The sequence below is a fragment of the Balaenoptera acutorostrata genome, chromosome 11 (assembly GCF_949987535.1).
Source record: "Balaenoptera acutorostrata chromosome 11, mBalAcu1.1, whole genome shotgun sequence".
Lineage (NCBI taxonomy): Eukaryota > Metazoa > Chordata > Mammalia > Artiodactyla > Balaenopteridae > Balaenoptera > Balaenoptera acutorostrata.
Genome location: NC_080074.1, coordinates 10,382,568 through 10,409,182, shown reverse-complemented (window position 1 = coordinate 10,409,182; position 26,615 = coordinate 10,382,568). Strand labels below are relative to the sequence as shown.

The following is a 26,615-nucleotide window of genomic DNA, read 5'->3' as shown; positions in this document are numbered from 1 at the left end:
GCGGGGGGCAAGGCAGCCTGGCCCCCTGCCCCTGGTCCCGGGACCGAACCCCCTGCCCCAAGGCTGTGTCATCTAGCCAACCCCTCCTGGGACAGAGAATGGGGTCCCGGACATGAGAAGGGACAAGCAAAGAAATGGCTCCTTTGGCGGGGTGCAGAGTGGAGCGCACCCCCGGGGAAAACGTAAACAGCCACTTGGGAAAGTCTGGCAGGTGGGAAGGGAGCTGGGGTGGAGATTGGCGTGCTGCAGGCGTGAGCCCGAGCGCCCTGGGGAGGCCAAGACGAGCTCCGCGCCAACTGAAGACAGGGAGTGGAGGCGAGGGGGCCCAGGCTCCATGGGCGCTGGCCCATGCCCCTCTCGCCTGCGGGTGCTCCCCTTCATTCTGGGGAGTGGACCAGGGACCCGCTCCATCAGGACAGGCCAACAGGGGCCTGGACCCACAACGGAGCAGACATCTTCGCTCTGACAGGGCAGGGGCCACCTGCCTTGAGGTGCTTCCTCGTAATTCCCTAACAAATCATCCCCAAGGGCTCTGGGGGGCAGAAATGGCCCAGGCCCCCAAACCGAGATGGAAGGGGTGAGCCCGACTCTGGTCCCAGGTTTTCAGACTCAAACTTGCATGCTCTTTTCCCCTTCAAACTCTCTGCCACGGAACAGAACTAAACTCCCCAATTCCCCACTAACAAGCACCGTGCCCCCAGACAGAGCAGGGCATGTTCCAGGACAACGAGAGACCAGGACGAAAACAGGAAAGCTCTACGGAGGGCAGCCCTTGGAGGCGAGTGCTCTGGGCTCTGCCGCCCAGGGGTGCCTGGGGGGGAGGAGGCGGGGACACAGCGAAGGAGCTTGGGAGACACATGCTGGTGACAGGGACCAGGACTGACGTGCAGGACAGACGTGCAGACTGAGAGCAGAACCTACCGTAAGGGCCGTATGTCGGCACTGCCCTCGGCCAAACCCGGGGCAAAAGCGGGGCAGGGGGAGGGGGAGAGGAGCCAAAGAAACAGAGAAGACAAGAGACAGCTGAGTGAACACCTCGTGCCCACCACCGAGGCCGGCACCGCACCACGCACCCTGCCCGCCCCGTCCCAGGCCCTGCCGGCACCCAGGCAGCCCGCTGCCCCCCGGGGGCCTGGGGGGCGTGTCCACCTAGGAGACTCCTCCTTTGGGGCTCACGCTTTCTTCTGGTGGCGGACAAAGAGTGGACCCCCAGAACGCTGGTCGGAGTTCCACCTCCGCACTAAAGTAGGGACCACCCACCCCACTTCTCCTCAGGCTTGGCTAGAACTGCTGAGCCTGTGCTGCATGCTTTACAAACCTCACAACACTCCACAGACGGGACATGGAGGAGGGGGCAGGTGACGTGTACTGACCACACCACGGCTTTGCACCCAACCCTGACGGGCTGAGAGGGGCCGGGCGCCGCGGTTAGTGAGGGGACAACTGGCTGGGGACCAGCACAGTGGTGGACAAAGGCTCGCAGCACCTTTCCCGGGCCGGGCTGGGCTGGGCTGGGCTGGGCTGGCATCCCCGCTAGAGCTGGAGGCCTGGCCACGCTGTTTCTGGCTGGAGCTGGATGTGTCTGGGGGCAGTGGACGGGAAGACAGCCCAGGCAACCGCGGAGAGCCCCTGCAGGGCCACTAGTGCAGAAGCGCCAGCTTGAACCACGTTAAACCTTAAGGGTGTAGAAAGGGTTCTTGGCCGTGGCCTCAGACTCCTGGCATAAGGGTGACTTTCCCAAGGGCAGAGGGTGTCAGGACCAGGTCGAAGGGACATCGCCCTCAACACTGGGAGGGTGTCAGCCAGATCCTTCCAACTGGGGGCCTGATGGGAAGCAGGTGGGATGGCAGCAGGCAGCGGTGAGCCCTGGCCACTACTGCGCCCAGCACTAAGTGTAGAATCCAAACCGGAAAAAGTACCTAGAGTGCCCAGGCAGCAAGTGTCAGGTGCCCAAGAGTCGTGAGGCCTGGAGGGTGATTCAGTCCACATGCTTCCAGCAGCCTCGGGTATTTTATGGCCTCTTCCCAACCAGGGAAAGAACACGGCAGGTAGGGTGAGAGGTGGGGGCCCGAGGAGCCCTGCACAGGCCAGGCCAGTGCTTCTACACTCTGCTCAGCACGCCGCTCCCCGGGGCCCGAGGTGGGCACAGGTGGTGGGCCTGGGCAAGTGGGTCCTGCTTTCAGCCCCACAGGCAGGGAGCTGGCAGCAGCCAAACCCCTGGGTGGATGTGTTGGACCAGGAGGCTTCCTCCTCCCCAGGCCCCGCCCCCCCACACACGGGGTGAGGCAGTTCAGGCATCCCGAGCCTCCTCTTCCTCCTCCCCCCTGAGCATCCCCTCTCTGGCCAGCAGCAGCCAGAGGTGGCCCCCAGCCCCTGCTTCTCCAGCCAGCAAGTTAGACTAGCCTGGGGATCTGTCAGCACATCCTGCCAGGCCCAAACCCAGGCCAATTATGCAGACTCTCCGAGGGTGGGGCCTGGACAGCATGGACTTTTAAGACTCTCCAGGGCATCTTAATATACAACTGGGGTTGCCAACTGCTGTTCTAACAAAGCGAAGATTAGCAGGTGTAAAAAGAAAGCTGTTAAAAGCTATTACCATCTGAGTCTGTTTCTTAGAAGGGATCAGGTTAAAAAAAAAAAAAAAGAGCTTTAGAGACAAGGGAATTACAGGACAAAATGGATAACAGTGTTTGATGTCAGGAACCCTTCGGAACTTGTTTATTCTAGGGTCTCTGTCCTGACCTTCCCATGGGGATATTGTGCTATATCATCTCCATACTCCAGATCTGCTGCAAGAGACAGGTGGGTGTAGCTTCCAGGACCAGTCCCTGACCCCAACACCTTGTGACAGGGGACAGGGGAGCCTGGACCTCTGTGGCCCCTTTCCTACACCTGGGATCCCTGACCCGACCCATCAACACCTGAAGGACCCTGGGAGGCAGGAGGGGCCCTGGGGCGGGGCCGGGAAGCAGCCTTCCTACTGGGGGGGTCGACTCCAGGACCCTGGCTCATACCTTGTGCGTCCAGCCTCTTGTCAGCATAGACCTTGTAGGTGAAGGCGTGCCGCAGGGCCAGAGCTGCAAAGAACATCTCCACACAGATGATGAAGTCCTGGTAGCCAGCAGCCACGGTGCCCTCACCCACCGACACGCGGGCTGAGTGGATCTTGGGGATGGCCCCGCACTTCTCCAGGATGGCCAGGAGCATGCCTGGAAGGGGAGGTGTGGAAGGGGAGGTGTGGGCGTCTGGCCCCAGACTGGACTCCCTTCCCCATCTCTCTTCCTCCTTACAGCCCCCCAAATGCCACACTCTCCAGAGAGGTTGGAAGCACAGTCCACGGTTACTCCTGTTGGGCAGGGATGCTGACACAAGACAAGGCCTCAGGGAAATCACGCTCCCCAGGTCCTGGCTGGACACCGCCTGGGTTGGATCCCCCTGTCCAGGAAGCAGTCCCACCCAAGGTCATGGCTCCTGTGAAAGGCCCCTGAGGGCCCAGACGTCACACCCCACAGGTGCTCAGTGGACAGAGGTCCCTTTGAGCTCCAGGCCAGGATCGCCTAGGGACAGCCCCATGGCCTGGGCCCTCGGGGCACTGCGGACGGTGAGCAGGAGGAAGAGGACAAGGCTTAGGGGACAGGGAGGCACAGGCCAGCCTCACAGGGGCTGGAAGGAGGCTCACCTTGCCAGAAGGAGAGGAAGATGACAGACTTGACCATGAAGAACTTGAGGACGGGGCTGTAAGGGCTGAGCAGCTCCCGGGTGGCAAAGTAGAAGAGGAAGAGGGCGTAGAGGGCCAGGCTGACGGAGATGTTGTAGATGATGGTCACGTAGAGGTAGCCACTGGTGACGCTGCGGGAACGGGGAGCATCCTCTGGCTTGAACTGACCCTTCTGTGGGACAAGGGGCCTCCTTCCCCCCTTTGCCCTGCCCACATGCCACTCTGCACAGCTCTCAGAAATGCTCCCCGAGCCATCAAAGGGAGGGGACGGGTGATCAAAGCGGCCCAAACACTGGGCGGAGTGTGAGGGTGAGCACCTGCAGGACAGGCCAGCCCTGCCACCTGCAGCTCCGGTGCCCACGCTCCTGGTGGAGGACTCCAGGTGTCCTCGGGGGCGGGGCCTCAGACTGATGGTCAGAGGGACACGAAGCTCAGCTTTGCTCTTTGCGCTTGAGCCAAGTGACGTCCCCTGTGAGCCTCTGTTTGCTCACCGGCCCTTGGGGGCTGTCGTGTAGGGCACAGGGAGTGTGTCTGAAGTGCGTGCAAGCTCAGGGCCACGTGGGACACGTGGTCACTTTCACTAACCCCCCGAAGTCTCGTGTGTGCGTCAATTCACACAGGAGAGGAGACTCGAGACGGGACCCTCAGGGCTCTGGCCCTCTCGCCCCCTGCCCTGGGATGGTCACTGTCCCTTCTTGCTCCCCCCGGCCCCCACCCAGCACCACTCTGCAGCCTGAAGGTGACAGATGCTGAGCGCTCACTCTGGTGCCAGAGGCGGGGCCAAGTGCAACGGCACCACTGCCAGGCTCCGGCCTCGCAATTCAGGGGTGCAGCAGGCGGGAGGAAAGCCGGGGTCAGGCTTGGCCTCCACTCAGAGGATGGACACGGGGGTGGGGCAATCTGAGGCCACCCCCTTCCCTCGGCCAGGGCATGAGCCTCGGGGCAGGGCCGCCCACTCCTCCCAACACGTGCCGTGCGGGGACCCGCTGCTTACTCAAAGTCACCGTCTCGGTACTTGCCGAAGGCCTGGAGGACCACGGTGCTGACAGCCATGAGCGGCTTCACCACGCAGAACTGCAGGGTGGCCTGTTGCAGAGAGAAGGTCAAGAGTCAAGGATAAGCACAGAAACCACGGAAGAAGCACCTCCTCTGGCCAGCTGGGCCTGGGCTGGATGCCAGGGGATGGGGGCGGCCCAACCTCCTGCCCCTGGGGGAACTGCTGTCAGGAGGGGAAGGCAGAATACACGAGACAGTAACAGGGCGATGCAGCTGCGTGAGAAGACAGGAGGGTGTGAAGGAAGAATGGCGGAGACGCAGGAGACAGAGATTCCACCAGAGGAGGGGCCCCCACGAACGTGCCAGGGACAGGGGGACGGACAGAGGGAGCAGCTCACGCCAGGGGCATGAGCTCGGCCCAGGGGCAGAGAGCAGACAAGTGCAAGGGGTTAAGTGCTGGTGAGGGGCGGCAGCAGGGAAGTGGCCCCAGAGAGCAGAGGCAGGTGAGGGTCTCCTTGTCTACCCCGCGTCTGCCTCCCTGCCCCATGCTCTAGGCCTGGGTCCAGGGTTTATGTCAAGCTGGGGTCTTACTGGGGATGGAGATGACCCCACAAAAGCACAAAATAGGAAGCAGCCTGAAGCCCGAGGTCCGGAGTCCCGACACGTGTCTGAATTCTGGCCTTGCCAACTACCGCTGCAGAAGCCCGAGTGGGCGGTCACTCAGGCTCCGAGTGGCTGCTCGCGGTAGATGGCTGTAACCAGCCCCGTGTTGCGCGGTCGCTGTGCGGGGACTGGGGAGCGAGACTGCACGGGGTGTCCTTGGAGGTCTCCCACTTCTGAGCACTCAGCAGAGGCCTCTGCCTCGGAGAGAATCCCTCAGCCAGGTTTCCACAAGTCCCTACAGAGGCACCAGTAAACGCCAGAGGTACCCTCGGTGCCCAAAAAATCACTAGAAGCACCATTCTCTTGAAAGCAAATAAATCTAAGCCACAAGGCCCCTTCTGTGGAGATGGGAGTCATTAACAAGGCTAAGCTAGTGTGGCTGCAAATGGGACAAGGACCCCGGAGCACAGAAAGTAACCTGTGGAACCCAAGGTTTCCGTCCCGAACGAGGCTCTAGTGAAGTTTGCAGGGGAGCCCGGGGCGGCCTGAGCCGTGTGGCTGCCAGGAGGAGAGGTGCGTGTGACGGGGGCTAGAGGGGCGATGCTGCTGTCAGCAAACCCCACAAAACTCCCCTGCCCCCCAGCCCCTAGAGGACGTGGGACCGGCACGCTCTGGGGAAAGGGAGGGTCAGCAGCGTGTCCCAAGCGAGCCCTGCGAGCCTGCCGATAGGCTGGTGCTGCCCCGGGTCAGCTCACTCGGTGCTCACAACAGCCCCGTGACGTGAGTACTGTCATCATCCTCAGGGTACAGATGAGGAAACTGAGGCACAGAGCAGCTGAAGTGGCAGAAGGGGCAAACTCTCCAGGAGACTCAGACCCGGGAGCCGGCACTGACGACAAAGCTGCGGTGTCGTCTCTCACGTGGGAAAGCAGGGAGGAGGCTTCTTCAGTTCTTTCCTTTTACTACCTGACCCTGCCACTTCCAGGAGCAGCAGTGGAACATCAAAGCCCACAGGGCTGGGGAATAATTTGCAACAAGGCAACCCAGCTAGTGATCTGGGGTCAAAACTTCATACACAACATCATCATCAAAGAAGGCAGTGAGTCACAGCTGGGCCGGCACTGGTAAACAATGGCTCTGACAGGCCCCACCCTGAACCCAGGACAGTTTGAACTCCTTCCCTGCAGGTCCTGTGGGGAGGTTTTGAATTTAGAAACACCCTAGGGAAGGAGGATCTGGAAGCAGAACTGGAGACTGGGCCATCCAGGCAGTGCTTTGTGGGTGCGTCTGCACTGCGGGCATGGCCCCGCCCAAAAGGGAGCAGAAAGGCCAGTCCTCCCGCAGGTCATGGTCATGGGCCATGGGTTTCATTTCCCCTCGTGATGACGCTGCACGATGCTGGACGGGCTGACAGGCCCTGTGGAGCCCCAGAGGAGACTAAATCGAGGTCATGCCAGCTGGGCGTGGCGCCTGACTCCCTCCCGAGCAAGGGACAGCGGGCTCTGAGCCAGGGCTGTGTTAAGGGCTTTCCCTCACCTGTTCCTCAAACCATCCCTTGAGGTAAGTATCATTAAGCTCATCTCACAGAAGAGGAAACCAAGGCTCAGAGAGGTTTCGTACTTTATCCAAGGTCACACAGTCATAGGAGAGGCTGGAATTCAAACTCAGATGGTCAGACACCCAGACCCCATGCACTTACGCACAACACCACGCTGCCTCCACCCAGGCCACTCGAGGCCACTGGGGGCGCAGCTCTGGAAACTGGAAGCTGCTAGACTGCCTGCCAAGTGAGAAATGGGGGAAAGGACCAGAGGCTGCTCAGAGCTGTTTTGTCATGTTCTTTAATGCAGAAACCCTCCTGGCCTCTAGCCGCAGCTGATCAGAAGTTTTCAAACTGAGATTCTAGAATCGCCATGCACTTCCTCAGACTCACACACACCACAACTTGGTCAAAGTGAGCAAGAGTCTGGGACTACTTCCTGCCCAGGGCTGCATCAGGCACTCCTGGGACACCTGTTGCTGCCCCTCTGAGCACACCCCACCAATGCAGGTGCATCCCTAACAGCTCAGGGAGTGGGTGCTGGGGCTGGGGTGCCTCACAGGAAATGGGAACCCTGCAGATGGGCCCTATGCTCTTTGTCACTATGTCAACCAGGGGCAGCACGGCCCCTGCAGCTGCTACTCCAGGGCACAGACCCAGGCTCCTGGTGCCTGGCCTGCAACTCTTGACCAGGGCAGTTTGCTAGGGGTACCCACCTGCTTGCAGAACCGCAGAAATCCGATGGAGTAAGTCTTTCCCCAGAGGCAGCACGTGCCATACATACAGCTGGACCTGGAAGAGACAAGCAGAGAAGGGGCTGGTGAGCAAAGAGCCAGACTCAGGAAGGTAGGGCTGGGGGAGGCTGCCCTCACCCTCCTGCAGATCCAGACAAGCTGGGGTAGGGCGGGGTAGGGTGAGGACGGGGCTTGGATCCTGGGCAGTCTTTAAGCACAAGGCCAAGCACAGGGAGAGACGCAGGAGAGTATTTGCATATGCGGTAGGGTATGCAGGAGCGGGGCGACACTGCCCTTGGGATAACAAACCAACTTAAAAGGCACTGAATGTAAAAACTACAAGAGGGAGAAACAGGCAAACAGGAAAGGACAGGAAGAGAGAGAAGGAGAAAGAGCCAAACAGGCCCTCCCAAGAGTTCCAATGAATGGCCTCGCTCAGGAAGTGTGGGAGAGGCAGAGAGGTCAAGGTCACGGGCAGAGATGGTCTGTGTGACCGGCTGACGCCAGGAGAGCTCGGAGAACGTCAGGCCCAGGAAACAGGGTGGTGTGGGGGGCTCTGGGGGGACTTCATACTCACTCGATGGGCTTCCCTCTGATCTCTGACATGATGGAACTTTCCCCCCCAAGGTATTCATAGCACAGGCTCAGGAAATTATAGATGACCAAGGCTGTGAAAACAATGTCCAGAGAAAAACCACTCAAATCAACAGGATGGATAAACAGATGGTGGAATTCTAAACAGCAACGAAAGTGAAAGAACCACAGTCACAGGCAGCAACGGGGAGGGAACCTCAGGGACATAAGAATCCGCAGTGAATATTCCATTTGTAATCAAAATCAATCACGGCTAAATCATGCTGTTCAGGGATGCGCACACACACTGCTGGTCACACCACAAAGAAAGGCAAGAAAGTGATTACCACCAAATCCAGGACCGTGTGGGGAGCTGTGGGAGGGGAGATCGGGACGGGATGCTGGGGGCTTGAGGAGCTGGCAGTGTGCGTGTTCTGGGTCTTGGCTTTACAGTTATTTATTAGCCTTATGCGCTTTTCTGTTTGTGTGTCACAGATCACAATTTCATGACAAAGCAACAATAAAACTTTCTCCAGAGGGATCTCAGGAGAAATTCTCGGCAAGAATGAGATAGAACCCCTTACGCATTCAACAGCGTGTAGCGGCATCTTAGTGAGCGAGCACAGCATGATAAGCTGTAACAAAACCTATGAGAGGTGCACAAAATATAGTGCAAATGTCTTAGGAAGCTGGGCCAGCTCATCCTGAATCATGACACAGCTTGACATCACCCACAAAGATCCAAAATTTACAGCAGCAACCTAGGGCACAGTAGAAGTATGTTGTAAATGCTGCAAATACAGCACTACGTTGTAATTGGTCTCCTGGTCAGAGGACTTCCGCGGGGTCAGCAAATGCAAGCTGCTGCCTGCAGGGTGCTAGAAGCACACGGAAGTGTCGGGAGCCAGGGAGACAGGCCGTGGAGAGGAGGACGAGGAGCACGGTGGAGGACGCCACGAAGGAGAGGATGCAGAAGGCAGATCAGGGACCTAGGGCAGGGGAACAGGAGACGCGTCCAGCGCAGGAGTGAGGCCAAGGGGAGGGTCAAGGCGGGGTCAGGGGATAAGATCAACGGAGAGGCACCAGCAGCCCTGCAGCCAGCGGGCTCCTTCTCATCTGACTGGCCAACCCCCGTGCAGCAGAAGGGCCTTCGAGGCCCCCCGGTGTAGCCCCCTGGCTCAGCTCAAGATCTCTCACCAGGTGGCTTGGTCCCTGCCCACCCCTCACACTTCCTTCCCAGCAACACTAGGTGCCCCCTTCCCCTCGGCAGGGTCTTGTGCCCTCCATGTTTCTGCCCTTGCAGATCCTACTGCCTGGACGCCCTGCCCTCTGACCTCCTAGTACCGTCAACCTGTCAGACACCACCCACCATGAGAAGTCCCCGGCCACCACCATGGGAGCTCGTGCGTCCCCACCCACGGACCCTACTGGTTTGCAGACGGACGCTGTGCCCCCGCCCCGCCCACCCCCGGAGTGTGATTATCGACTGGGAGCTTGCTTCTCCCTCTAGCGTGGGCCCAGCCCTTGGCATATACTAACCACACCACAAACGCTTGACTGCCTGAAATTGGAACACAGGAAATCCTGGCCGTATGGTTCAAGGTAGAAGTTGGCCTTCAGCAACGTGTAAAGGAATATATTTGAGGGCTCTACGTCCCTCAGTTGCTCTAACCTAGTAAGGTTTCACGTCTGGGGCTGGGGAACAGGGGCCCAAGTGGCACCCTACATAAACATGACCTGTTTAGCACCTGTCACCTGTGCTGCAACCGTCCCCCTAGAGACATACGGCAGAGGTGTGACTCTCTGCTGGGAGGTTCTCTGCAGCTCAGTTTCCTCATCTGTTAAAATGAGGACAGAAAGAGCCCCTCCGGAGTTAGGAGGCGGTGGGATTTCAGTGAGTATGCAAAGTGCTCAGAAGAGTGGCCAGCACACTCAGTGTTGGCTGTCACGGCCACTATTGTTTATCTGCCCGCCTCCCTCAGGGGCCTCTGTCCTCTGACGGGGCTGAGGGCCCTGTGAGCTGCCTGTCCGACACGGAAGCAGCTCAGGATGTTTGGTGGCTGCAGGAATCTCCACTGACAGAAACTTCGGGGTATCTGAAGGCAGGGGGGTGAGGGGGCGGGGGGCATCAAGCCCAATCTGATGTCAGCCTGCTAATAGCCTTTGTCCAGAACCACATAAGGCCAAGTAGAGTGGATGGGTCCACTCCAGTCTGGGCCCGGCTGTATTGTGGTTGATGGTATTTTCCAAAGGCAGCCCCATCCCATAACAATGACACTCCTCTCAGAAGATGGGGTCTTCTTCCCTCTTTTTGCATCTGGGTGAACTGGGGTGACCACAGCGGAAGCAAAGCTTGGTGACATCTGATGCTGGGGTTAGGAAAGGCCTCTTTCTTCTGGCTCATCCTCTCTTGAGATGCTTGCCCTTGGACCTAGCCACCATGCGGTGAGGAAGCCCGTGCCGGCCCACGTGGAGAGTCCACATGGAGAGGCTCGTGTGGGGGAGGAACTGAGGCTCCCAGCTGACATCAGCATCAACTGCCAGACACGTAAGTAAACCAGACATCAGATGGTCCCTCCCCTGCCTTCAGGTCTCCAGCTGAGGCCCAGGTATCATGGAGCAGGACCAAACTGTCCCCAAGATGCCCTGTCCAAATTCCTGACGTGCGGTATCCATGAACACAATAAATGGCTGTTTTACACTAGTCTGTTTTGGGGTAGTTATGTACACAGCTACAGTAAGTGGAATGTACATAAAACCACTTCCGGAGTTCCCAGGACACGCCGTGATCGCTCACGCCTCCCCTTGGTGGCACAGCCCGATCTCTCTGCTAAATCCCAGAGGCAGCCCCAGCTCAGATGCCACCTCATCCTTGGCGGCCTCCCCTGTCCTGTCGCCATGCTCACATCACACCCCACAATCTCTCTGCTGATCTGTCTGATCCTTCCAGGACAAGAGGCAGCATAAAGCAGCCAGAAAGCCATGGATCCTGGAGCCAGACTGCCTGGGTGCGAATCATGGTTCCACTACTTAGGAGCTGTGCGGTCTCAGGCAAGTTTCTTAAGTGCTCTGTGCCTCGGTTTCCTCATCTCTAAGCCGGGGATAACAACAGCTTCTTCCTGGTGAGGCTGCTGTGAGGATGGGCCTCAGGGGTGGGAGTGTGATGCCTTATCTATAAGGCTGTGCTCACAATGAACAGTCCATAGTGTTACCCACTGTCTTCTGTAAACACTGTAAACACCTTGCAGGCAGGAACCGAGGCCCACCCACAACAACTACCAAAGGGCTTGACACTTCCATCCTCAATCAACACGGAAGGAATGAATGGATGGACACAGGCCACAGCTCCAGGTGAGGCTCAGAGAGGCGGGGCAGGCGGGTATGGCCAACACTCAGTCTTGCGCTCAGGAGCTCACCCTGCCACAGCCTGGGAAGCTGCACCTTCCCCAAGTCCCCAAAGACAAAACCCTCAGGCGAGGCCACAGGGGCCCAAGGTTCATCAGCCCCTCTGTCCAGAACCACCAAGCTAGGCTGTCCTGCAATCCACTCCTGGGAAGAGCTTGGTGCCTGAGCTCACATCCTTTCCTGTGTCACAACACACGCGGCACGCTCCTGATTACGTGGTCCACTGTCTGTCCATGTGCAGCTCTGCATTCAACTGGGCAGATCATCAAATTTCATCCATCTCTCTCAGTTCAGGACTTTTGACCTTTTCACAGTGCTATGGGGCCAGACAGTCTGGCCAAATACCAGTTTGCTGACGGTGTCTGTTAAAGAGTCGTTAGTGAGTCAATAATGCATCTCGTAGAAGGGAGACAAGACAGAATCTCCTCGAGATGACACAACCAGCCCACACCAAGACCACTGACCATCTGGACAAATCAATGCCCTTCCGAGGAAATGATGGAGCCGTGCAAAATGCCACCCCCCCCCACCCCAGCAGGCATGTTTAAACTGGACAACTCAACACACACCCCAGGAACAAACACAGAGATATGCTGGCTCTGGACATCAGAAGAGCAAAAAAGATTATGAGTGGGGTTCTCGACCAGCAGCACTGTCGCCTGACCACGCTTCTGACCACAGCTCCAGTTCTGGTCCCCTGGAGAGGCCCCAGACACACAAGTGACCAAGGGGCCCACAGGGAGCATCCAGCTTGAGGGAAGGGATGGGTTCCCGCCCACCCCACCCCCCCCCCCCCGCCTCTCTCTCTCTTGCCCTGGAAAATCAGGTACCTGGAACTTTCAGCTCCATTCTAGATACCAAATCTTAAAGGAACTAGAGACAAATGCACACAATCAGGGGCAAAGGACCAGAATGAAGATGAAAGGAGGATGGTGCTGGAGACTTGAGGCCTGGAGAAAAGATATTAGGGATCATTCTCTTTATGTAGGTGATGACCACCTTCGTCCAGAAGGTCAGACAGGACCCACTCATCCCAGGGGCAGATCCTAGGACTTCAGCTTAGTATAAGAAACAATTTCTCGCAGGTAGTCTTCAGAGATGAAAGGTAGTGAGCTCCCTGCCAGTGGAAGCATGCAATCAGAGGCTAGGCAGCCTCTGAGCTGAGAGATTAAGGGGGTTCCAAGCAGCTAGGATTTTACGGGTCCCTTCCAACCCTGAGAGGCAAGGCTTTCTTTCCTCACTGGCAACTTCTCCCACCAAGAGCTGCCCGGACAGGAAACTGCAGACCAAGAGATTACTCTCCACCCAGCCTCCCATCCAGCGTCCCCCGTGGCCTGACAACTGCAACCACACAACCCTGAGGGGCCCGAGGGGCTTCAAGAGAGGACCCGCTAAGAAGCATACTCAGACTGTCCCTGCCAGCTGCAGGGGACTGTCCTCATGAGTCCCCCACTGCAAGTGACACTGGCTACAGGTCACTGACTATCCCAAGTTCACCTCCTCCACACACCCGCAGCACCTAAAGCCGGCCGCAGGGCCTAGCCCTCTTCGCTGCACAGAAATACTTTGGTTATTTGGAAAGATATATTTCAGAGTAACTTGTGGATGAGCCCGGAAAACTTAATTTTGACCACTTTGGACAGAAATCTCCTCTGCTCAGTAAATAGGGGCACCCAAACATTCTTTCCCGCTTTTTCTGTGACTGGTGATCACCACTGACAACAACGCATGCGACGTGCTACAGCCAGGTGGGCGGGGTCCTCCCTAAGCAACTGTCCCCAGACTCTGAGCTGCTCCGATGGCACTTTGCTCTTCCTCTCTCACAGCTTTTCTGTCCTTTGCTGTTCCTGCTCATTGATGCTTCTTGCCACTCGAAACACTGATTCTGGTCCCTCTTTCTATTGGTTTCTTCCAGATGTCTGCCTTTATTCTGATTGGTTGAGCTCTTCTGATTCCTGGCTCTCTCAGAGCCATGGCCAGCAACGGCCACTACCAGCCCATAAGTCCTCCTGGCAGCACACTGGCCTCTGGGTCTTTTATGGTCCTCAGCTGTATTCATCCAGGCTGTATGCTCCCTAGCTGGGAAGATGTTTTACTTGGGCCAGATTCCAGGAAGCTAAGTTTGTCCCAAATCTGAAACTGGGACAGATTTCAGAAAATGAAACATCATTCTTTGCTTCTTTCATGCAAGTAAAATCTCTTCCCTTAACAAGAGTTCACACTTTTGCAGGGGAGAAACTTGTCCTGTATTCCTTCACCAAGCCTGGCACAGAGCAATTCCTGGGCCTCAGAGACCCAGGGCTGAGTCCAGCCTCTGGCAATTACTCTCAGGGTAACTTGGGCAAGTTTCTTAGCCTACGTGAATTTTTTTTTCACATCTGTAAAACGGGGATGATAATATATACCCCACCAGGTTAACTGAGAGGTGAGAATGAGCTAACAGTAGTGAAAAATACATGGTAAACTGTGAAGTGCCACACGAACATTATTAAAAAAAAACAGGGCTTCCCTGGTGGCGCAGTGGTTGAGAATCCGCCTGCCAATGCAGGGGACACGGGTTCGAGCCCTGGTCTGGGAAGATCCCACATGCCGCGGAGCAACTGGCCCCGTGAGCCACAACTACTGAGCCTGCGCGTCTGGAGCCTGTGCTCCGCAACAAGAGAGGCCGCGACAGTGAGAGGCCCGCGCACCGCGATGAAGAGTGGCCCCCGCTTGCCACAACTAGAGAAAGCCCTCGCACAGAAACGAAAACCCAACACAACCAAAAATAAATAAATAAATAAATAAATAATTATTTAAAAAAAAAAAAGTCACATGTTTAAAAAAAAAAAAAAAAAAAAACAGTGCCGCACGAAACACCTGTGGAGGGCGTCTCCCTCATCTGAGCTCTGGCCACCCACGTGTCTGCCCACAGAGCTCCCCAGGCTGTCTCAGAGTCATCTTTAGGGGCTGCCTCTCACCCCGACCACAATCAAACACTAACTGTAGGTAAGGGGGTTGGATTCTACCCTCCACCACCCGCCTGCCCCCTACACCCTGGTGGCACACCCTTAGGCTCTGTGAATTCCGGCCCTTACCAGGTAGTCGATGCAGAGCAGGGGCACCGTGGACAAGCATTCGCTTCTCCCTGGAAAATGGAAACACTACCTCCAAATTCACAGGGTGTACCTCCACTCTCCCCTGAAATGCCCCTGAAGTGAGAACGAATGGGCGGAAAGGTACAAACCTTCAAGGACAAGGACATGGCACCAGAGGTGGCAAACAAGGGATGCCGACCAAAGCTCTGGAAGATGCGGCATGGTCACTAACCCCAGGGACAGGGGGGAGCCAGCGAGAACCCCAGGAACCCGAAGACGGCGCACCACGCAGCTCTGATGGCTGTGGGTAGGGGTGCAAACGGGAACACTGGCCTACAGGTCTCCACGTGGAACTCTTGGCTTTTTACTTTCAAGACAGGTTGTGATGGTTCTGTCCTCACAGAACTTGGCCCAGCTGAGGACAGCAATGCAAAGACTTGCGGAAAATATAGAGACGAAGTCTAAATACCAAGGGGAGATGTCCAAGGCCTTTCCCTGGCTGCACCCATAGCTCAGCCCCTCAGCTCCTTCCTCCCAGGCAGGAGATGAGAACATTATTCTCTGGGGAAACAGGTCCAGAATCAAAGCCTTCATTTGGTGTCTGCCCCACCACCACATGAAAATGGAAGAGGAAACGCCCCGTGTCCTATCACCCAACTGGGAGGAGGCCCAGCAGTTTTAAGCCCCATTCTTAAATATAAAAAACAGCCAAGGACATGAGACATTGGAGGAAAGCTTCTTACCCAAAGGTCAAAGAGCAAAGCAAACAAACAGATGGAAGGAACTCAGGAGACAGAGGTAATGCAGGGAACAGAAGAAAACTGTAATTAGCATCCCCAGAGAAAGAAAAACCAATACCAAGAACAAGGCTAGGAAAAAGAGAGCAGGGACAAGCTCCTGACATTTTACAACATGATAAAGGAAATAAAACCTCAACAGAGGGACTTCCCTGGTGGCGCAGTGGTTAAGAATCCTCCTGCCAATGCAGAAGACATGGGTTCGATCCCTGGTCTGGGAAGACCCCACATGCCGTGGAGCAACTAAGCCCGTGCACCACAACTACTGAGCCTGCACTCTAGAGCCCACGAGCCACAACTACCGAGCCCGTGTGCCACAACTACTGAAGCCCATGCACCTAGAACCCGTGCTCCGCAACAAGAGAAGCCACCGCAATGAGAAGCCTGCGCACCGCAACGAAGAGTAGCCCCCTGCTCGCCACAACTAGAGAAAGCCTGCGCGGAGCAACGAAGACCCAATGCAGCCAAAAAAAAAGAGAGCGAGAGAGAAAAACTTCAACAGAAAAGCTCAAAGGTAAAGATTAAAAAACAAAACAAAAAACAAACAAACAAAAAAAAACACCTCCTGAAAAGCAGAACAAAAAAGAGATGGAAAATCCCAGGAAATTGTAAAGGAAATTTGAGGCTCAATCCAGAAGTGCAACATCCTACTTAACAGGAATTCCAGAAAGGGATAATAAAGTGGAGGGGAGGAAATTATCAGAAAAACATTCAGGAAAATGTCCCAGAACCATAGGACAGGAGTTGTTTCCACACTGAACTGAAAGGGCCCATCAGGTGCCCGGCACAATGAACATCCCACCTCTTGTGAGGTTTCAGAACAATGGGGATAAAGGCAAGATCCTAAAAGCCAGGGGAAAAAAAAAAAAAAAAAAAAAGGTCACATACAATCATTAAGGATCAGAATCCAGCAGACTTTCCAAAAACAACACTGGAAGCTAAGAGAATGTGAAAAACATGCCTTCAAAATTCAGAGGGAAAATGATTTCCAATTTAGAATCATATTCCCACTGAACACCAATCGAATAAACAATATAATAACGATATTTGCAGATAATTTTCAGATTTCAAAAAACAAAACTCCCATGCAACTTTTTCTCAGGAAGCTCCTAGAAGATGTACACGAACTAAAAAGAGAGCAAACGTCAAACGTGGAAAAGATGGCATCCAGGGAGCAGGTGATTCAGGACAGGAGAGGCGACAGGATTCCCGGGATGACGGTGAAGGAAAGACCCAGGACGACAGCTGAGCAGTAAGAGGCCTCAAGGGCAACCAGTCCAGACGGGAGCAAGAAGGGCAGGGCCCCAGGAGGATCACCACCCGGAAACCCTAGAGCTAGGAGATGAGCTGATGTGTCTGGCGTCACTGACAGGAGGGCTTCTTTTTTCACTCAACTGAAGCATTTGCAGAATAAAGTAATGATAGAGACACAGAAAACAGAGCAAACCAAAAAGCAAGACAAGTAGTAACCAGAGGAAAAATGAAGTCCAACAAGGAAATGTCGTCTTGGGACACTGTCAGGCTCAGCTCTGAACAACATTTACAGACATGAAATGATGTACACGCTGAACACAGACTAAGAAGGAAAGAAAACGTGTGTGTGTGTGTGTGTGTGTGTGTGTGTGTGTGTGTGTGTGTGTGTGTGTGTGTGTGTGTGTGTGTGTGTGTGTAGTTGGAGGTAACATACCTAAATCAAGACCTTCCACAGCAGGAAGTCACTATGTAACACTACATAAAACTGAAAAATCAAGAAACAACAGTATAAGCATATTTTTAGGTTATTCTAGAAAAAGAAACCAGTTTAAAGAGTTTAAAGTAGGATGACTTTGGGAGTGAGGAGGAGTTGGGGCAGTTCTGTGTTTCAAACATGTGCATGTATTACCTTAATAAAAGTAAAATTTTAGTTGTTTTAATTTTGTTAAAAAGAAAAGCAAATGTCTCTGTGATGCCCGGCAGAGAGTCTGGCTCTGACCTGGCCTGCGGGACGGGCTGGCTCCGCCTGAAGTAAGAGGCCTCCAGCCCAGTCGATTCCTATCCCACCCGGGTGTTGGGACACTGAGGAGGAAGGGTGGGAGGAGGAATGAACGGTGAGGGGGGGTTCTTTTTGAATTGTAAGGGACACACCCCATCACCAACTCTACAGGGGAAGCTCTTGCTGGCAGCTGCTGGCACCTGCAGATAAGACCACAAAGGGGGAGGGTCTGAGACAGAGCAGAGGTGCACGAACTGGCCAGGCCAGGGCCAAGCCCACTGACTCAGACATTGCAAGCTGGTGAACTCGGGGGCAGCCTGAACTTCACAGCAGCTGCTGTGCTGTTTGTAAACTCCCTCGGAGAGGCCAAGCGGATAATAGCGTTGCTAGGAGATGTGCTTCGCAGGGCAGCAGGCTTCCCGTGAGGGCCCTTACGTGGCTGGGAGGAAAGTTGGGACAGGCAGCGCCTGAACAAAAGGGCTTCTGGGGTGGGGGGAGCTACCAACCATCTGCTGTTGTCTCTGCGGCCTGGAGTGAGGATGGTGCGGAGGCCCCGACGGCGCCCCCCCCTTCTGCCATGCGCCCCAGACTTCAGGGCCCAGGAGAGAAAGGAGCCTATACTTGCCCCCCATCACATAGGAGACACCCCCCACCTCCGCCCCCAGCAGGGATCAGCTTTTTGCTTCTGAAGAAACCAGTCGGCATCGGCTGTTCCTGGGCACCGTGCAAGGCTGGCAGCTGAACGGAAAAGGGTTCTCAGCCCCACCTTCCCCATCCCCAGCCTTTACAGCTCCCCAGGTGCCCAAAGGTCTCCCTGGGGACTCCACTGCTTCCAGGAACACCAGGCGCTAGAGCCCCAGTTATGCCCTGAGCAGGTCCCCGCCTGGCCGCAGTGTTCTCACCTGACAGAGCCGGGCCAGCCTGGGGATTCAATGAGGCCCCATGTGGGCGAACGCAAGGCATGCAGCAGGTGTTCAATAAAGTCCCTTATTCATTCGAAAAATACAGAAGGAGTGAGCACCCATCACGTGCCTGGCTCTGTCGCACAGGCTCTCCGCCCTTTCCTGCTCTCATGGAGCTGACAGTCCACGAGGGAGACGGAGCAAACCAGGCTCGCAGGCTGTCTGAGCTTCACTGCAAACCGCGGTGAGGCCGAGAGGACTCGGACAGGGGGCTGGGAGCGGGAGCGACGGGGAAGGCCTTTCTGAGGAGATGCTGGAGTCAGGATGAAGGAGGAGGAGGAGCTCTGCAACCACTGGGGAAACTGATGTGCCCGGGTGGGCGGGAAGAGGGGTCAATGTGACCGCAGGGGCTGGTGGGGTGCAGTCTGTGCCTGTTAGGTGCCTGCATTCCCTCGCCAAGTCCAAAGGCATTTCCTGTGCCCTGCGAGTCCTCAGGGATGCACAGGTTCAAAGCGGGACAAGAAGAGAGACTCCAGCTTCTTTGGGGATGAGCATGCTGCACCCCAATATCCACTGAGCCCAGGGCCGGGGCAAAGCCCTCTGGGGTCTGGGAAGCAAATAACCAGTCGTGGTCAGAGCTGCCGGGCCTCGGCATAAGGAATACCAGGTCCGGTCACTCTACCCGAAACCAGCAGTGCAGGTACGGGGAGGATCAGGAAAACGCAGGACCGTGAGAGGAGCGTGGGCATCAGAGCAGGGATCTTGAATTCAGGGCCCTCCTTCCCATCCCTGCTGGCCTGTTTGGGTACAGGCCAAAGCATCGCTGGCCTGTGACCTGTCTTGGGGCCTCTGGCCACCCCCTCCTTCACCCACCCACCACCTGGAGATTTTCTAAACTGCAGTTTCCAATCGCATCATATTTTTGTGTATCACCAGTAAAAAAGAAAATCGAAGTTTCCCTCTATGTCCCACAAGGCTTTGTATGTCCTCGTCCCTGCTCCCAGGGCAATGCCCTCCAGCTGCTGGCCTCTCCTCTGCACAGCTCCCAGCACCTCCCAGCCCAGCACGCTGGGGCTCCCCTCTGCCCAGAATGAATGCTCATCCACGGTACGACACGGCAGACGCTGACTCATTCTCTAAGACGCTGCCCCCTGCCCACCCCAGGCCAGGGCCACCGGGAGAGAGCGTCCCTGTCTCCTTGTGCTGACAGTTTAGGTGGCACAGACGCCCGGAGAGCAGGCGGGTTGAGGGCGGGCTTGCCCAGGGCCCAGCACAGGGTCTGGCCGGTGCTTGCAACTCGGTATAGGAGCAGGTGATGCTTTCACACCACACATGAGAACTGCCCCCTGAAAGGCAGCGAGTCACCTGTCCCAGGAGCACGAGCTCCTCCTGGGACAAAGCCCTCAGAATTAAGACACGCGGGGAGGGAGGTCCAGTCCTGCTGCCACCTTACCACAGACCCCTGGATAAGCCCCTTACCTGTCTGTACCTGGGGTTTCTACCTACAAACAGACCACTTATTTGCTGCCCACCACCCCCCCATCAGAGATGCCAGCCCTGAGAAATGAGACACAGGTGGAGGGTCCCTGCTCCCAGGTATCTGCGGAGGTGTTTGGGGGCCACATTGCAAAGCGCCTCAGCAGGTGAGACTCTGGCTACATGTGCGCTGGTACCTGGATGGAAACCGTGAAGGGGGTCAAGAAGTGACGGCTGGCCCCTCAGGGAGGAAGCTGGGAGGAGGGGCTTCTGGCTCCCAGACAAGGTGGGTGCACAGCCCCCGGCCCAGCTCTGCACCCCCCTCCCCTGGCCCTCCCGGTGCCGCTCGCGCTGTCCTCACCCTCGTAGCAGTCGCGCACGGTGCCGAAGTACACGTAGTACTGGTCGTTGGTGAAGAAGAGGAGGCTGAGCCAGGAGTCGAAGGCGTAGATGGGCACGATGAAGAGGATGCGGACGATGTAGCGCTGCTCGTTGGGGCAGCTATAGCAGCGCAGGTGCATGTAGATCTGGGGGCAGAGGGGCCGGGTCAGTCACAGCCCACGGCCCGCCTTGGCCCGCCTGCTCCACAGAAGGAGGAGACCAGCCCGTGTCTAGCTCTGTCCTCACTAGCGCCGGGACCAAGTTACTCAACCCTGAGCCTTGGCGTCCTCCTCTGTAAAGTGTGATGACACAAAACTTCCGTCATGAGGCTGTGGAAGCATCCAACCACAGGGTGCGTGAAGCTTGCAGGCTGCGCGTGGTGGCCCCGGGGACACCTCACAGACACCGGCCACGAGGCCACGCCCAAGACTGTGCAAATCAGCCAGGGATGTGCCGGCATCCACAGCTGTGACAAGCTCCCTGGGGACCCGTGTGCACGGCCAGGTTTGGGAACTGGGTGCCTGGTGCAGAGGAGGCTATTACCATGCGTGTGCGTGTCCCTCCGCCGCCTGGCCTTTCTAAACACCTGGCTCCTGGGGCATGGAGCTAAAACACAGGCGTCCAGGTGATCGCCCACCCCACCCCGTCCCTTAACTAACTTATGGTGTAGAGGACGGGAGGGACGGGACCCTCACTTTCACAGAAGGTGGGAGCACTTCCTGGCCGAAAGGCTGCAGTGATGGCCTGTCTCACTTTCCCATCTGTTGAACAGGTGCAGTGCTGCCTGCCTTGCTGGGAAGTTGGGAGAATGCAATGCGGTTTTTAGAAAGCAGGAGAAAAAATAAAAGCTGCACACAAATGCCAAGAACTGCTCTAACCACGCTGCACAGTCCCAGCAGCCAGAGTCTCTCGTCTCCGCTCCCATGACTTCATGCTTGGCCCAGCCGAGCCCTGGGCTTGGGAGGAAGAGAACAAAGTATTCCCCATCTGCTGTGAGCCAACCGCCTTGGAAGCAGTCGAGTTCTAGAAGGGACGGGGAACACAGGGACCCGAACAGGCTCAGCCTCCCCTCTTCGCTTGGCAACCTTCAAACCTTCTTCCTGGGGCAGCCAAGGCACGTCCCAGCCCGTGGCAGCCTCCCCGGGGACAGCGAGCACAGGGGGACGGGAGACTTGACTTCTATCCCAGCTCCGCCACCAACTTGTACGTGACTAGGCTAGTTCCCCGCCCTCCTCCCTCTCTGGGTCTCAATTTTCTCATCTGCAAAGGGGTCACTGCCATCCTGTGCTCCTGCGCAGTTCCCAGGCTCCCCTACAGTTTAGGCTAGACACATGACCAGTTCTGGCCCATGGAAGTGGGCCATTTCTGGTTGAGAAGGTTAAACACCCAGAGTGCTTTCTGCACACGCCCCTCCCCACAGTTGTCAGATGGATGATGTCTTGAAAGCTGCAAGATGCTGGGCTACAGAACGGAGACTGACCTGCACTGGGCTGACTGAGCAAGAACCTGACTCCCCCGGGTGAAGCCCCTGAGATTTCGCGCTTATTTTGTACTGCAGTGTAGCCTGGCCTGGCCTAACTAATACTCTGTTGGACAACAAACCTTTCAGGACCTCCCTAGAGGGCTGGGGCTCACTGGCTCAGGGGCTCCTGCCCGGCCTGGGTACCTGGTGGCAGGTGATGAGCAGGGCCGTCCAAACGAAGAAGCCAGAGATGGCCTGAGCGGCGGTTGTCATCAGGAACACGGGCTGCTCCATGGCCGTGGGGCTGCCTTCGGGCATCACGGAGACACTGGGCGAGGCTGCTGCTGTTGTGGGCGACGCTGGATCTGGGGCCAGTGCGGCCCCCCTCACAGTCATGGTGCCCGGCAGCAGGGGGCTTCCTGAGAGAAACCCTCGGGGTAAGTGATGAGCTGGCCTAGAGAGAGGGAACCGCAATGTTAGCCTCGTTCCAGCATCAGTGGCGGTGTTGGAAAGAACCTTCCAGGTCTCTACTTCCACCTTCAAAATGTGACCAGACCCTGACCACGTCTCACTCCAGCCCCCAGCATGTCTCCCCTGGATTAATGGAACAGGCTCCTGACTAATCTCTCTGCTTCTGCCCTTGCCCGCACCATCCCCACACGGCAGCCGTGTGAACCTTCTAAGATGTTAGCCAGATTGGGTCCCTCCTCTGCTCAAAACCCTCCAACAGCTCCCATCTCCGTCGGAGTATAAGCTCCTGTCCTTACAGAGCACATGGGCCCTCCATGCTCTCTGATCTCATCACAATTCCCATCTCGATCCTTCCCTCCAGCCACACTGGCCTCCTGCTGTTTCTTGGACACGCCAAGCCTGCTCCTGCCATAGGGCCTTTGCACTGGCTGTCTCTGCCCAGCCACACAATTCGCTCCCGCACTTCCTTCAGGCCTCTGCCCTGACCACCTGCTCAAATGTGGCAAGCCCTCCCTCACCCCAGGCGCTCCTGACCACTTTGCTTTGCTTGATGTCTCTCCAGAGCACTCATTACCATCCGACTCCATCTGACAAACTGTACATTACTCACGTGTTCATTAACTGCCTCCTGCACCAGACACAAGCTCCCTGAGGGCAGGGGCCCCGTTCTGCTCACGACTGGATCTCTGGCACTTGGAACAGTGTGGGCACACAGCAGGTGTTCAGTAATTACCTGCTGGCTCCGCCCATCCTTACACCTCCGGGTCTAGCAAGATCACTTTAGCAATGAGGCATCCCCTCTACGGGTATGTGTCTTTTCTTTGCCATTTCTCCCCAGTTTCCCTAATGGCTAACATCCATTCCTCACCATCCAGCTGTGCCGTTCTGGAGACTTTGCGGCCCTTCGCCACCAACAAACTGCTCACCTTTTAATTTAGCTCATGTATCACTCTTCCTAAAAGCCTGTCCTGTTCACTTTCCCCAGCCAGGTACTTCCATGCATTTCACCCGCCTCTGTTGTTCTACATAACACGCAGTTCTGTCATTTCCTCGCGTTTATCCTCCTAAGACTGCCTACTCTTTGAGGCAAGACCACTTTTCCATCTTTAAATCCCCAGCACCAAGCTTAGCACCAAGGCCATTTGTAACATTTATTTTATTATCTATTGATTTTCACAACTTATTTCAAAAGGAATTTGAGGTACTTCAGAGAGAAGCAAAGAACAGAGTTGAGGAAGCTGGCATAAAGGAAGATTCTGGGTGGGAGAGATGGGAGTGGGCGGGACACAGGACGGTACTCCAGGGTCCCAGGCAGTTACCCCAGGTGGGCTGTCATGTCAGCCCCGCACTTCCTGGTGGCAACAAATTAATGGTTTCATGCTGGATGGTAACCCAGATGTTAAGGGAAGAGCTGTTGTTAGGGATCTCCTGGCAAGTTCACAAAAGGGACCAATGCTGGCCGGGGGCTAGAACCGCTCTCAAAAAGCAAAGCCATTCTGTCAGAAGCACCCGGAACTGCTCTTGGGAGGGCTGGCCACTCCTGCATCCGCGGGCTTCCGAGACCCACAGCCCTGACGGAAGTGCCTTTCACTGCTGCCACCTGTTGACAGGTTGGGCACGCCGTCCTGGGGTCACAGAGTCTCCTGGCAACAGAGGCCCTGGAAAACTAACCTGCGATGGACCAGGGGACCAACCAACCACTGATGCAAACAGATGCAAAGGTGAGAGTAGAGAGAGCCCAGGCCGGGGCTCAAGTCTCAGCTCCACCCCAACCAGCTGTGTGCCTGCACGGGCTCACTGGGCCCAGAGGGTCCCCACTGCCTGACCCAGAAAATGGCCAAACCCCCAAACCCAACCATCTCAGCCTGAACCCTGAGGTCAGTCCAGATGACCTCTCCCAGTGCCTTCCCAGTCTGAGCTGATATTCTCAGCCAAAACATTCTGACACCAACGGGAGGTTTCCCTGGGCCTTCCCGGGGTGCACCATGACCCCGCAATGAAGAAGAGGTTCTTTGCCCACCATCTCCCCCTCCCCACCCTTCTGCCCCCATCTGAGCCATGTCTGCTCCTAGCTGTAAGTTATTACCCCAGGAGAGCCCTCTATATTGCTATTTTCCTATAAAAATAAATGATCTCTAACACACCAACCAAGAGAAGAATCTAGATTAAAAACTCAAAACTGGAGACGTCATCTATATAAAGAAACTCAAAACTGGAGAAGGTGTCTATATAAAGACTGGTGGTGCTTTGAAAAAGAGACACAGTGACAAGTCTAAGAATAGCTCCTGTAAGTATGGTTGCAAAACTGAAAACCAGTGCCAGAAATATTTCCAGAAAAAGAAGATTTGGGTTGTAAATCATCATCTTTGTCTGTCATCCCAAATTAAATGAACAAACACAAGGAAATGGGAGGGGGGGCTTCAGGAAGTACAAATACTCCCCGATCTTCTCCTTCTGAGCAAGGGCCGGGTGTGTCAAAGGCTGTTTTGTCCTCTACTAACGGCAGCGTTGAGAGGGCCCTGTACAGACTCCCCAGAGGGGAGACCGCTGAGCTCTGACCCCACCACAGGTAACCCTCCAGGGCATATATGCAGCTTGTGGGAGCTGATGAAGGCTCCGCACCGTTTCTTGCTGGGACTCTGCTTCCTCACACTCAAGTGCCCTCCTTATGTAGGTCATCTGGTTCCCAAGAAGTCTACTCAAGAGAGGGCAGGTGACTTGCCCCCAGATTAGACGCTGGACTTAAACCCAGGTCCTGTAACACGTTTTAGGTGCCTACTGTCTACCAACCCGGGCCGTGGATGAGCTGCCCTCGGGCTCCAGAGCCCCCTTCCTGGACAGGGGTCACGGCCGTCTCACCAGGGCCCTGACTTCTTCTTGCAGGAAGGGGAGGGAGGTACTTCCCAGGAGGGGAAGCCACAACCTGGGCGAGCACTCCAGCGGCCCGACCCACGCTGGCCACGTTTCGTACTGGGGCCCTGTGATACACAAACCATTTACTTCACTCTCGGGCGCCCCTCGCTGTTTGCAAACCATTTTCCCCAACATGATCTCATGCTTTCTCTCACAGCAATTCTGAAGTAAGTAACACTATCTACATCTTAGAGATGAGAAAAATGATGTGAAACTGGGTTTTACAGCTTCCTGGGATAGCACAAAATGACTTGAGGGTTTTCATAATAACCCCCCAAAATACTTCAGGCAATGTTCTGACTTACAGATGCAGGGGCCCCGGCACCCAGAGAGGCAGGTGAAGGCAGCTCCTGGAAGGCTGTCTCCCAGAGTTCACCCTGTTCCCAGGACCCCAGGCAGCTCACGGCACTAGACCCCACAAACTTCACAGAGTGTGGGTGCTGGTGGCAGAGGATGTACACTGGGGTCCCATCCTTTCACACTCGGGACGGGCACCTACCTGGAAAGGACCTCTGCCTGCCCAGGTCCCACAAGTGAGCAGGACACTGGCCCGGTGGAGCCCCGGACCTGGGAGAAGTGGGAGTTTGCTCCCCAGGGAAAAGCCCCCCCCCGGCTGCCTTTCTTCAATGCGGCACACACATGCCAGAAGGGGGGATACACGGATGCAGCTCAGAACCCCAGATGCTCTGGCAGGTCCCCTGTATTTTCTTAATCGACTGAACGTTAAACTTCTGCCAGGGTCAGGCAGAGAGCCTGAGGGGAGACGCTGGAGTCATTTTTCCAACAAACACATCCGGAGGCCTCTGGATGCTGTGCTGGGCATGGAAGACCCAGCCTCAGCCTCAAGGACTCACGGCTCCTCTACACGCCTGCTCGATGCAACAGGGGTACCCAGAGGCCTTACCCCACCGCACTGCACAAGGGTGAGTGCCGAGCACCCAGGGAACCCCGAGGAAGCACCAACTGCCTTGGCCAAGGCCGGGGAGAGGGGTGGGGAAGGCTTTGAAGCGGCAGGGACTTTGGGGCAGAGTCTCTACGGAGCGTAACCAAGCTCCAGCTGTGAAGTCACCGAGCCGAGTTCCTGCCAGACTCCACCGCCTGCTGGCTTGACTTCATCTCTCAGAGCTTCAGTTGTTTCATCTATAATATTTGAGGGTAACAACGTCATTGTCGGGGGAGTGTTCCACTTTACACAAGCCCATTAGTAAATGGAGACAGAACGCGACCAAAAAATGACCATTTTGCAACTCCTAACACAAGTAATGGGCATAGATACAGATCATCAGTGGATGATGAAACCACTAAGTGAGAGGCTGAAGGGGAACTTGATAAGGGATGGAACAGGCAGCACCCTCCAAACCCACAGTCAAGGTCAACATCACTAAAGAGGGGCAGCCAGAAGTGTTGAGCCCCCCAGTGAGGTGCACAGGCAGCACACAGCACCAACTAGGAAGGACCCTCACCCCAAAAGTGAACTGGAATCAAAACAAGTCGCTAGAACTAACCACCAGTATCCGGGAAATACAGAGGGTAACAAAACAGATGATCACCAGGAAGTAGCAGCCAAAGCCAGACCACAGGACGGTCTATAGGAC

General features: G+C 56.0%; 1 protein-coding gene across 5 annotated transcripts in view; it reads right to left on the bottom strand.

Moving 5' to 3' along the window:
- Positions 1 to 26,615, bottom strand: part of TMEM184B (transmembrane protein 184B) — a 50,006-nt gene that overhangs the window by 2,495 nt on the left and 20,896 nt on the right. For 3 of the 5 annotated variants that reach the window (XM_057556867.1, XM_057556866.1, XM_057556868.1), the window contains 8 exons: positions 21,841 to 22,090; positions 20,155 to 20,320; positions 8,169 to 8,259; positions 7,574 to 7,649; positions 4,713 to 4,804; positions 3,680 to 3,849; positions 3,015 to 3,209; positions 922 to 942 (listed from right to left, as the gene is read on the bottom strand). In XM_057556867.1, the coding sequence (XP_057412850.1) occupies positions 922 to 942; positions 3,015 to 3,209; positions 3,680 to 3,849; positions 4,713 to 4,804; positions 7,574 to 7,649; positions 8,169 to 8,259; positions 20,155 to 20,320; positions 21,841 to 22,032 (1,003 nt within the window). In that variant the 5' untranslated portion in view covers positions 22,033 to 22,090. Of the gene's footprint in view, positions 1 to 921; positions 943 to 969; positions 2,021 to 3,014; positions 3,210 to 3,679; positions 3,850 to 4,712; positions 4,805 to 7,573; positions 7,650 to 8,168; positions 8,260 to 20,154; positions 20,321 to 21,840; positions 22,091 to 26,615 lie in introns of those variants that run through there. The other 2 variants (XM_057556870.1, XM_057556869.1) reach the window with 2 other exon arrangements.